The following is an 11,960-nucleotide window of genomic DNA, read 5'->3' on the forward strand; positions in this document are numbered from 1 at the left end:
TGCTGTATCATGTTTTTATTGTTGACCCAAAATATACAATCATACACAGAAAAAATACTAAAATAATGTCCTAATATTCATTTTAAATAAATAATGCATATTTAAATGTGTAAATAACTTCTGACTTTATTAAATGTATCTATTAAATTATTGCCTGTACTTTTACTGAAGACAGTCTTTTTTTCACTGAAGTTTAAGATTTCACAATTTTCAAAATGGGGCATAAAATATTTTGTCTGGAAATTAAAAAAATAACCAATTCTGAAATCAGAGCTGAACCTCTACCAGCTACTGACAACAAAATGATATAATAATGATTTAATCCTTGACGGTACATCAAAATCAAATTACATCTGTATCACACAAGGAGGAGAAAAATTTTTGTTTGTAATATACCAGTACTATAAGGTATCATGCACAGACCTCTTATATGATGTACTGTATTTATTACATAAACAGCATATTTAAACATACATGTACTTTTATTTGAAGCTATTGAAAATTTAAAACACCAGATCACTAGTGATAGTTAATTTACATTCTAAAATTAATGAGAACAAAATCACAGTTATCAAAAACAACAATGCACCTTTTCCCAGACTGACAAATAGAGATGTCCACAGAAACAGTAAGTTGTAGAGTCAATGTCTGATGTACTTCAATGATTTACCAGTCATCACAATCTTCATACAAGGCATGCATTATCACTGAAAGCATCTGATCATTCAGAAATCAAAGATAACAAGATAAAATTAAATAAAATAGCAAACTTCCCACCCAACAAGAGATCATGTGAAAACTAGATGGGGCGGTCAGGCAGGTTTCATTGCCGGTGGCCAGGTAGCTCAGTTGGTAGAGCATCTGACTAATTGTTTTGGGGCCTGGATTCGAATCCTGGTCTGGTCTTGCATTTTTCTCCTTTGCTAATACATAAACATCAGGATTAAGAATTGAGGATTACATTTCATTCTTTGTACAACACTGTAAAAGAATATTGGTAAGGGATTCTATTTCAATTATTTTGTGGATACAATTTTTCAATGAAATCAAATACATGAAGAAATTTTATCAAGGAATTTTACAAAACAGTATTTATGTTTACTAATTAGCAGTCTGAAAACCTTAAATTTAATTCCCAAGAAATAACTCTTGGACTCTTGGATATAAAACCAAAAAAAATTTTTAACCCCATGAAAATATTTATAAATACAGTATTTAAACTGCCTTTGACAACTTAGAGATACACGTAAAATGAAAATTAAAGTCTCCTTTCTTTATTTACTAGATTACACTCTGTTTCACCCATGGATGTAAAACTGCTATAGGGAAGTTTGCCAGCAAGCTAATGAAGCACACAATTATTTTATTACAAAGCTGTACATAATTTACAAGTGTCGATCTCCCAGCATTACACATATATTTTGAATTAGCCCGTTTTTTCCCACACATGGTAGAACTTGTGAGTGTTTCTCCATAAACACCATGTATTGTTGATAATTCAATATATCTGACCCGGTATTAATTATCTCATACACATACAAGTGCATAAAATTTGTATACATTTAGCAAAAATGCTTTATACGAGTTCATTACAGGCAATGCAAAATCAAAATTGGGATGGGGATTTATTGACAGAAAAGAAATGCAATTCAGTATATATAGAAAGCTGATTTCCACTTTAATACTGGGCCAGATATTGTCGCCAATATTTACATCAATGTATATGCTGATATATGGAACTACAGTATACAACTGCCTATCAATGAACTATGATGAAATACACAAGCTTCCTCCAATAAGATGTATTTTTTCTTAGTGTATACAAAATAAATTTTGGCTTTAAAGGTCATTTTTGTGTCAAAATCAATTTTTATCTATGATACAAATTAAACACTTCTAGTGTTTTTATCACTTAAGAACTATTTCCCAAAATCGAAAAGTAACATATGACCACAGAAAATGACCTGAAAAACTTCTTCTTAAACTTAATCATCTACAATTATCAAATGTATTGAAAGGAAAAAATAATCAGGGAATGTACAATGGAAGATTAAAAAAAAATTGAACTAAACTTTTTCATTAATTACAAATTAACACAGCAGTCATACTACACATAGATGCCCTTACTTAAAATCACGGATTCGCCTGTAGTATATGAGTTTATACTTTTGTACACATTTACCCTCAGTGGAGAAGTACAGAAAACACAGAAGATCTACTTTCTTTCTGTAAATAATTATCCTGTGTAAACAAAATCACAATTACACAATGGTAGTGTGAGAGAAGTAACAAACTCCGATACACAATTACAACAAAAAGAAAGCAATATGTTCTAGCACGCTGTTCATTACTTGTTAATCATTTACATTTTGTAAAATAAAAATTTCACCAGCATGAATTTCATTAAAAGTTTTTTTTCTGGATTTCATAGATTTTCAATTTATGAATATCACAGTTTCATATGTGGTCTGAAAGTTTAATCAAGCTGAGAGCATATTAAATTAAACACAATGTCTGAATATGGACACTTGGTGCCTAAACCTTTGATGTGAATTCACTGTGCCTTATCTACAGTCTCTGGACTTTGATTTTGATAGGAAGCTGATCAGTCTCCAGTTTTTCCTGTGGAAACAGCAGCCTCACCCCCATTGCTTCTTGTTCTCTCAGATACTCTAGATCACCATTTATGCTTAGCTTCTGAAAAATAAATAAATACAAAGGCCCATTGGTCATAATGCTCACCTGAGTCATTCAGTAGCCTGTCATTTTGCTGATCAGATTCTCTGTATTATTTGTACTAAATAGTAGTAATTCTGTTATTTTGAATGTATTGCTCTAGTGTGATATGATAATAGTCTGTGTACAATTTAACTTACAAAGTACATTAAATCATTAAAAACTGTCAATCTTCATTAAAGACCCTGAAAGGGATTTAATTATTTAAAACAGATTACACAGTGACTGCAGCTATGACCCACTGATTAAATAAGTACCTTGTAGTTTTGCTTAACTCTGTGTTCAGGGGAAGTAACTGCTGCTGTCAGACAGAGCCAGATCATCATCACTGCGCAGGACAACAGAATGAGACTGAGAATTAGCCGCGGCATCCCGGTCCTCTTCGACACACATGACAGCCAATCAGTGGACTTCTTCTCCTCCTGAGACTGGGATAATTCTACAGAGTCTCCAAAGCCCAGAATCTGCGAGTTCTTCAAGACTGGAGTAGCTGAACCATCTACAGAATCCAGATTAGTCTCAAAGTAATTAGCTGTGTTGTACTCTACAAAACAGAATAATTCCAAAACAATCTAGTAATACACTGATATGGATCACATATCTTTCCTTCCTTCCATAAGATTTGAAATTTTTATGGATGGAACAGTATATCATCTACCAAAGTATACTCAGAAGACCTATAACGTTACAGTACTAAATCAAAGTTGTCTTACCATCATCTGTGTCTGTGTTGTCAATCTGAGCAAAGAACTGTGGCTGTGACTTAACAATAATGACTCTCTGTTTATTGGCATAAAATGACCAGCTGGCTGACATACCAGAGTACATCTTGTCTAACATGTTAGAGTAAATACTGTGTACATACATTAGGGGGTACATCACATCCATCAAGTCATCCTGTAAAAAACATAGGGTCAGTGATATGTACTTTGATTTGGAAAAGTTCATTAATCAAAATTATGGAAATTCATTGTCTAAGTTTTCTTTGAAAACAAAAAAGTGAGAAAATTGACAAGCCCTGGAATTCAGAAACAAGAAGCCCATGGGCCACAACGCTCACCTCATTAACTTTGGCCTTGCTGTTTTTCACCTGATTCCCCCCCCCCCCTTTGTAGTACTTATTGTGGCCCCGCCCTACCCCCAGGGGTCATGATTTGTTCAGTTAGAATCTACACTACCCCTACACTACACTAAGGATGCTTCCTTATAAGTTTCAGCCTTTCTGGCCCAGTGGTTCTTGAGAAGAAGATTTTTTCTGCATATTTCAATGTAAAATTTGGATTCCCTATTGTAACTCCGCCCTACCCCCGGGGGTCATGATTTGAACAATTTAGAATCTGCACTACCCCAGAATGCTTCCACATAAGTATCAGCTTTTCTGGCCCAGTGGTTCTTGAGAAGAAGATTTTTAAAGATTTTTACTATATATTTCAATGTAAAACTTGGATTCCCTATTGTGGCCCCGCCCTACCCCCAGGGGTCATGATTTGAACAATTTAGAATTTACACTATCCCAGGATGCTTCCACATAAGTTTCAGCTTTTCTGGCCCAGTGGTTCTTGAGAAGAAGATTTTTTAATGACCCCACCCAATTTTTGTATTTTCTTGATTATCTCCCCTTTGAAGGGGACTTGGCCCTTCATTTTAACAATTTAAACTCCCCTTCACCCAAGGATGCTATGTACCAAGTTTGTTTAAAATTAACCCAGTGGTTCTTGAGAAGAAGTTGAAAATGTGAAAAGTTTACAGACAGACGGACAGACGACGGACAACGGGTGATCAGAAAAGCTCACTTGAGCTTTCAGCTCAGGTGAGCTAAAAATGATGTATTCTGAACAAAGAACTGTGTATTCTGTATCTGAAATTTTGTGCACTGAATGTGTCTAAAATAAATCATTTTGATAAATGCAAAAAATCTCTTTAAGGAAAAAAAAAGATATATCCAGAGAAAAGACGTAGACAAACAATTTGTAAGAGAAGAACATTACCTGACCCTGACTTTCTAGAACATGGGGCACCTGGCTCTTGCAACCAAATGAACAAGCATCCAACTCCTCACTTTTATTATATGCCTCTTCACATGCTGTCAAATAATCACATGATCACACATATATATCTCTTACATTGACAATTATCTTATGTAACACATTACTGTAAATTTTATGAATGTTTATTTACTGTAAATCACTTAAAATCATGTTTTATTTCTGTGACAGTTGTATATACTGAATTGATGTTATTTCTTGATTTTTAGCTACAACAAGAGGCCCATGGGCCACAATGCTCACCTGAGTAACTGTGGCCCTTCTTGTTCATCAACAGATTCTTTCGTTGTCCTATATATATTCTCATGTAAAATTTGATCACCCATTGTAGCCCCATCCTATCCCTGGGGATCATGATTTGAATGAACTTAAATCTAAATTATCTGAAGATACTTCTTATAAATAGAACTAATCATGACTTTGCTGTTCATGGAAAAAGATTTTTCTATGTATTCCTTTGTAAAACTCAGTTCGCCCACAGTGTACCCACCCCACCCCGGGGGACATGATTTGAACAAATTTGAATCTACACTATATCAAGAAGTTTTCACATAAACTGACTCGCAATGAAAAGGCTAATAAAAGTAATGGAAATTAAAGTTTTCAAAAATTGATAAATTTAATAACATACATGCCACACATCCTTGCTTTGTGAGATTCTGACTGTGGTGGTTACAATACACAAATTCCATGATGGAATAGAAACGACATCCTCTTTTACATGGATCCATTAAATAACTCTACAAAATAATATATATTTATTTAAGGAATAACTGTCTAGTTTTTTGGTTTTATGATGTGATCAATCAATTTGCTCGCGTGATAATTTGAATAAACGCCGAAGGCGTTTATGCGTAAAATTATCACGCGAGCAAATTGATTGATCGTCATCATAAAACCAAAAAACCAGACAGTTATTCCTTATATTTACATTTTTACAAGATCCTTGATTCAATTAAAAAAAATCAATAATAAGAAATCTCAGCATCCCCACCAAGTGTATTACTAAGCAACACGCAGCAAAAAAGCATGCAGTTCTGTCACGTGCTGAGCAAATCGATTTATGGGGTTATAAAGCCATTACCTTATTTGTAGATTTATCTCAGAGAAAGACATTGGAAATGTTACAAAATTATCAATGTATTTGAAAGTATTTAATTACATTTCAAAGTAATTGACCCCAACCCTGGAAATGTAAATATTATATTATGACACAATGGTATAGGAAACACAACTACCCATTGCATTTAACAAAAGCTCTGTACAATGTATTTCAGTCATTAGCCATTTTGATAACCACAGTTTATCCAGGTTACTTGTTCAGTAGAAAATGTTAAAGAAAAATGGGGTGAAAGGATATCCTACTAAAATAGCTAGATATTAAGGTTTTTCATTTTAATCTGTTCTAGAACTGTTCATATTTTCATCGACTGCCAGTGTAACTAATGACATGTCACTTTTTGTTTTGTTCATAACGATATGATCCTCCACTGTCTGTACTTGTTGTAACAGTGTTATTTTGAAGATATAAGGATCTTTCGAAGTTCTGAAGGAAATCTAGCACATTTCATTTGGCGAGTCATGATATATATATAATGATCTTGATATCTAAAAATGGTTTTATTTGTGTTTTGCATGTCATCAAGTTTAAATAAAGATCTGAATGGCTAATTCAAGCTACAAAGCTATATGAAGAGCTTGTGGCTGTGTCGGATCTGCTTATATTAGTTCTGTGCTCGGTCCTACTAAACAGAGAACTCTAGAGAACCCTAGAGAACTCAAGGTTTATTTGGTCAATTCCAATAAATTTTATGCATAACTGAGTTTATTTTTACTTTATAAATCATATTCTATCTATAAAATCAATAACATGATTTTTTTATGGATGTTTTCACTCGAAAAAAGTTGAAAACGTAAGTGTAATATTTTATGTCATCCCGATCCCGACTGAATTTCAAATACGTTGTTAAATGAAGGAGATTTTACCACATAATTTTACAATTCTTTTTCACATTATTTTTTATTTAGTTTTATTTTGTAAGTTATGTAGAACTCTTAGTCATTAACTCTGTAAACTATTTGAAAAAAAAAATAATTAAAATAACACAAAGTATGATGAAGTCTTCATACATTAAGTATTCCATTGAAAATAAGCATAACAGTTGGCAAAATATTCTTTTTTTTAAATTTTATTTTGTTTTTGTTTGATATATTGGTTATTTAAAACATAAATATTTCATTTACAAACAATAAATAATTAAAAATCATTAGGGTTCTCTGGGGTTCTTTAGAGTTCTCTGTTTAGTAGTACCCTTCTGTGCTAGCCTAAATAGATTCGCCTAAATATGACCAAGAATATATCAAACCTTTACCCTTTCAAACGTATGAGGGCTGTATGTATTCGCACAAGACTTTGTACATGATGAAATATCGTCAAGAACTCTGCTAAATATACTGTTAGCCGAACAACAAGTAAAAAATAATAAGGATATACAACAAACAAAGCCAAACTGCGATGTCGCCATTTTGGCTGACTGGATTGATGTTATTGTCACGTGATTCTATAATCAAGAGATTAGCTATGTCGTTCTAAAGACCAGTCATTTTCACAGGAAAGTTTCAAGAATAAAATATCCTGTAACCATCACACTATAAATGTATTATACGAAAAATTCAATGGTGTGATCTGCAATTTTGCATATTTTTGACGATCTGTCTTTCGAATATTTAAAATACAAAATTTAATGAATATAAAATTTCACAAATTCTATTTCTTTTGTGCAATGTCTGAACGACTAGCGCTATCTAGAGTTTTCATATTTCCAAATTTAGCCTATAATTTTCACAAATTCTATTTCTTTTTTGCAATGTGCAATTGTCTGAACGATTAGCGCTATCTAGAGTTTTTATATTTCATGTACGTGTATTTTACCACCATATTTGACCTCATGACCTTGGAGTTTGACCTGCTCTTGAAAAAAAAAATAATCTTGGCCATAAATTCTGAACGATCGGTTTTAAGGCTTTCATATTTCACATGTGTACTCCACACATGACAAGGCTTTCTTTAAGTACCACCATTTTGACCTCATGACCTTGGGGTTTTACCTACTTTTGAAAAACTTTAACCTTGGCCATAACTTCTAAACTGTTGGAACTTGAACTTTCATCGGTATTCATATTTCGTATGATGATTATGCCTTGTGACAAGACTTTTTGGGGGTATCACCATTTATCACTGTTTATGACCTCTTAAGATAGTACGGGTATTAACAGATTAATGTTGCAGCTGTTGCAGAAAAAATGCATAACCCGAGTAAGCGGGCTAGGCAATTTTTTCTGCAATAGCTGCAACGTTAATTCCCGTACTAACAAAGAAAGAAAGACATTTTATTGATTATATTTAAGTCTGTACAAATAATCATTTAAAGTAGGATTATGTAGATGAAATAGTGCATTATTGATATTTACGTCATTGTACGTTTCATTGATGGAACAGCCACTATTCCAGAAATCCGTAGAGGTGATATGGTAAGTGGTGTTTACTGACTGATAAACGACAATGGTTTTCTTAGAAATTTCTTTATTAGAAATAAAGGAGATAATATTCAGTGGATGTAAATATTAAGTTTTTTTTTTTACTCCTTATGAGTAACTTAGCCCCTGTGCTTAAACTAGGTAGATAATTCAAAGATTAGCAGGAACATTTACTGATGACCGTTATGTTATCAAATGGGCAGATGTAAGAAACCAGTCAAAATTTATCGAAATATGGGACCGGTGCTGGAAAATTTATTTTAAAAATCATAAGCGTTCATGGTAACGGGTTTCGTAAAAATTATTGGTCCCATGCTCTCTACCTTGCAAAAAAGTTGATGTCCCCTGCTATATACAAGCCTAACATATGTCTTAACTTTAACATAATTTCTGTGACTGTGACAATATTTCAACAACAGCCTATGTAATCCATTTATATTAACAATTAATTTACAATTGTCAAACTTTACACTGAAAATATATGTAGATTATGTATAATAAACGGATACATGTAAATACAATAATATATACAGTTGAGCTCATTATTTACCACAGTGATGGTCCTATATATATCTTAGGCTGATAATGAAAGTAATCATATTCTTTAAGTAGTACATAGCGCGCGGGGGGGGGGGGGGGCTGTAGCATATAAACAAAAATAATTTGTCTAAGTAATAACTAGGTACAATTAGTAAACAATATTACACAAATTAAGGATTTTTAATATTTTTTTCCAAATCATCAAGTGAGTACAGTATACATTAATCTGCAACAGAACAGACATCCCATGATATCAACCATTCTTTTATATATTATAAATACATTATGTACTTAAATGTTTGAATCCAAACATTTACATGAATTAAGATGGTTTTTAAAAATTGCCTATTAATTTTATTTACACATTTTCAATAAATGGTACAACTATAATGCAAGTCTTGAAATGGACTTAAGCTTGTAAAAAAAATGATGTATATGTGTCATAAACTGATTTGAAGTAATACCATAGAGTCCAAATAAAATAGTGTCTAAAATTGTAAATTCCAAGTTTCAAAGGACCTGGACATCTGAGATCCTAGTTGTGGCCTTTTAGCCAAGGTTCTCATGGACTGTACACGTCCTACTTTTGGAGTTTGATGCCATGCTTACCTGGCTACCCTGGGTGTCAGAAATTCTAGTCGGGGAGCTTAGGCACCCTGGTTAGACTCCTATCAATACGTCATAATTTGCACATGCTTGTAGTACGGGGGGCATTTTTGGAAAATATATAAACTATAGTTTTAATATAACAAATTTAGTTTATAGGCTGCCCCCCACCCCCACCCCCCTCCCCCACATTTTGTTGCAGTTTGGTCGAACTCTTCTAAATTCTTGCATTCAAAAAATATAACGAAAACTTAAAGTAATGTCCCCTCCCTCGCACGAAATAAGATTTTCGATTTTTGGGCAGTTATTTTTTTTTTTTTGGGGGGGGGGGGGTATCCTTTTTTTAACAGTTATACAGTACAATATACATTCTAGTTCTTCTATATACTTCAATTGTTATATGATACAGATTTTTTTTTTTTTTTTTTTTTTTTTTTTTTACTTTTATGGGGTACAAATGTCATTTTTTTACACGACTGTTTCTATTAGACTTAAAGAATCTCGAATCATATTTGAGATGCATGAAATGAAAATTGTTGCTTAAAAAGTTTTTAATTTCAAGCTTTATTTGAGTCTTTTTTGAAAAATTAAATAGTGATTATAAGAGTTATCGTTCCTAACTGAGGAGCGGATATCCTTGATCGCAGCAAAGCTACAAAATATACAAGTGTAATATGTACACACACTAAGCCTGGGATTTATAAATTTTGTCAAGAGGATTTCATTACCACTCTGGTGTCGAGATTATAACTACATCCGCCTAAAGAGGATTGTTACTTACTTATTGATTTTTTTCTCATTCTGGATGACTTGGAGGCCCGTAGTATATAAAAAGCAATTTCAGTTGGGGAGGGGTTAGCATATTTTTAACAATTAAGCACCCCCTCCTCGGTTCTTACCGGCCTGAAGTGTTTAGTTTTAGTTTAGTTAAAAATTTACTTCATATTTAGTTAATAAACCACCACAATAAGATTTCATCTTTTTCAGTTTGTCAGTCAAAATATACAATCCATGCCCTCCGCCAGATCAGACATTCTAAACAATCCCCTGCATATTGAAAAAAAAATTAAATTAACAAAAATATTTGTTTTTATTGAGAGAGAGAGAGAGAACTGAAGAGAGAGTTTAATAATCAACATTGTCCGATCTACAAATTAATTGAGTGATTGTTGGCAAATGGTTATGGATAGGTTGAATCAAGGTCAGACGACACGTTCCTCAAATATATGCTTTGTATCTCTTGGTATTATTGAAAAATTATTTATAATTGTCATTCTCTTGTGATTTATAAATTGAATTCAATATATTTTAAAAATAAGTACACTAAAAATTGACTTTGGCAATTCAAAAGATTACCCATAAGGATTATAGTAGAATTATAGGAGCAATATCACCCTCTGGTATCTTGCCCAATTTCCTGGTAAGGTATTTCAATTTTTGGTGAGGGAACATGTTTAAGTAGTAACATTTCAATGATAAATTCTTGGGAAAAATTATATATCATATATTTTCAAGGAACGTGTCGTCTGACTTTAACTGTATGAATTAAATGTATTTATAAAGCAATGAACAGATGAAAATATAGGCCGATGTTAAAATTTACCCATATGGTTCATTATGGATGAACTTTACAAAGGTCAACATGGATAACAGATTCGATAATAGTTATAGAATCTGCATTTATACATGTATATGATGCAGACGCGGATTCAGGCGGGTGCGCTCCAGGCGCACCCCCTCTAAATCAGCAAAAAATCGTATGAGATACAGTTTTCAATGCCATTTATCGATATTGTACAGATCAAAATTACAGTTGTTTCGTGTCAAAATAAATTATTTCTAATTGCGGATTCTCATGCATGAGTTTACAGGGGCCTCGCCCCCGGACCCTTATTAGACACCGTCCTTGACCGCTAGGGACCCCGTTGGTAGCAAAACCCCTCGTATTCTTATGGCGCCCCTTTATTTAAAAACCATGGATCCGCGTCTGCATGTGATATATACAACGCTAAAGTTGAAGACAGGTAGTTCTTTGTGCATAGTTATCTCCATATTTCATCTAAAAAGCCACTCAGAATTCCGAAACCTACAATATAATTAAGATAGTAATTAACAGGATGATTGAGATTTAAAGCAATTATAGTGGGTAAGGGTGTAAATATTGAGCTTATCTATTATATTTTCAATTTAACATACCTGGTACCATGCATTTATCCCAGGAAAATTTTCAAAGACAGTGAAGCACTGATGAGCAGAAATCACTGTTGTTAACCTCACAGGTACTTGTGGACAGGAACCCCCCCCCCCCTCCAATATGCCCCACAAGTCAAAAATACCGCGGGTATGATTTTTTAGTAAAACGTTAATTCTGCGTTATTTTTTGGATTTTTCTTATGGAATACATTGTAAATGTGTACTAGAAGAATAATTTATGAAAAAAAAATACATAAAAATATTTTTTGACTTGTGGGGCATATTGGAGGGGGGGGGTCCTGT

At 33.1% G+C, this 11,960-nt stretch overlaps 1 protein-coding gene across 1 annotated transcript; it reads right to left on the minus strand.

Annotated features, from left to right (window-relative positions):
• Window positions 1-7,335, minus strand: LOC133199658 (transmembrane protein 59-like). Its single transcript, XM_061335531.1, has 6 exons — window positions 7,154-7,335; window positions 5,413-5,521; window positions 4,725-4,819; window positions 3,450-3,633; window positions 2,994-3,280; window positions 1-2,697 (listed from the first exon to the last, which is right to left on the minus strand). The coding sequence occupies exons 1-6, from the start codon at window positions 7,304-7,306 to the stop codon at window positions 2,569-2,571; spliced, it is 957 nt and encodes a 318-aa protein (XP_061191515.1). The 5' UTR covers window positions 7,307-7,335; the 3' UTR covers window positions 1-2,568.
• Between the last annotated feature and the right edge of the window lie 4,625 nt (window positions 7,336-11,960).

This window comes from Saccostrea echinata, unplaced genomic scaffold (genome assembly GCF_033153115.1).
Source record: "Saccostrea echinata isolate AGI-Se365-2 ecotype Australia unplaced genomic scaffold, CSIRO_AGI_Sech_v1 ptg000034l, whole genome shotgun sequence".
In the NCBI taxonomy this organism is placed as follows: Eukaryota; Metazoa; Mollusca; class Bivalvia; order Ostreida; family Ostreidae; genus Saccostrea; species Saccostrea echinata.

What these genes read in the sequence shown, in the direction of transcription:
- LOC133199658 (XM_061335531.1), bottom strand. Translation starts at nt 7,306, where the DNA reads ATGGCGACATCGCAGTTTGGCTTTGTTTGTTGTATATCCTTATTATTT. An exon ending in TTCTAGAAAGTCAGGGTCAG is followed by an intron (nt 3,634 to 4,724) that starts GTAATGTTCTTC and finishes TGTTTTTTACAG; the next exon opens with GATGACTTGATGGATGTGAT. An exon ending in CAACACAGACACAGATGATG is followed by an intron (nt 3,281 to 3,449) that starts GTAAGACAACTT and finishes TCTGTTTTGTAG; the next exon opens with AGTACAACACAGCTAATTAC.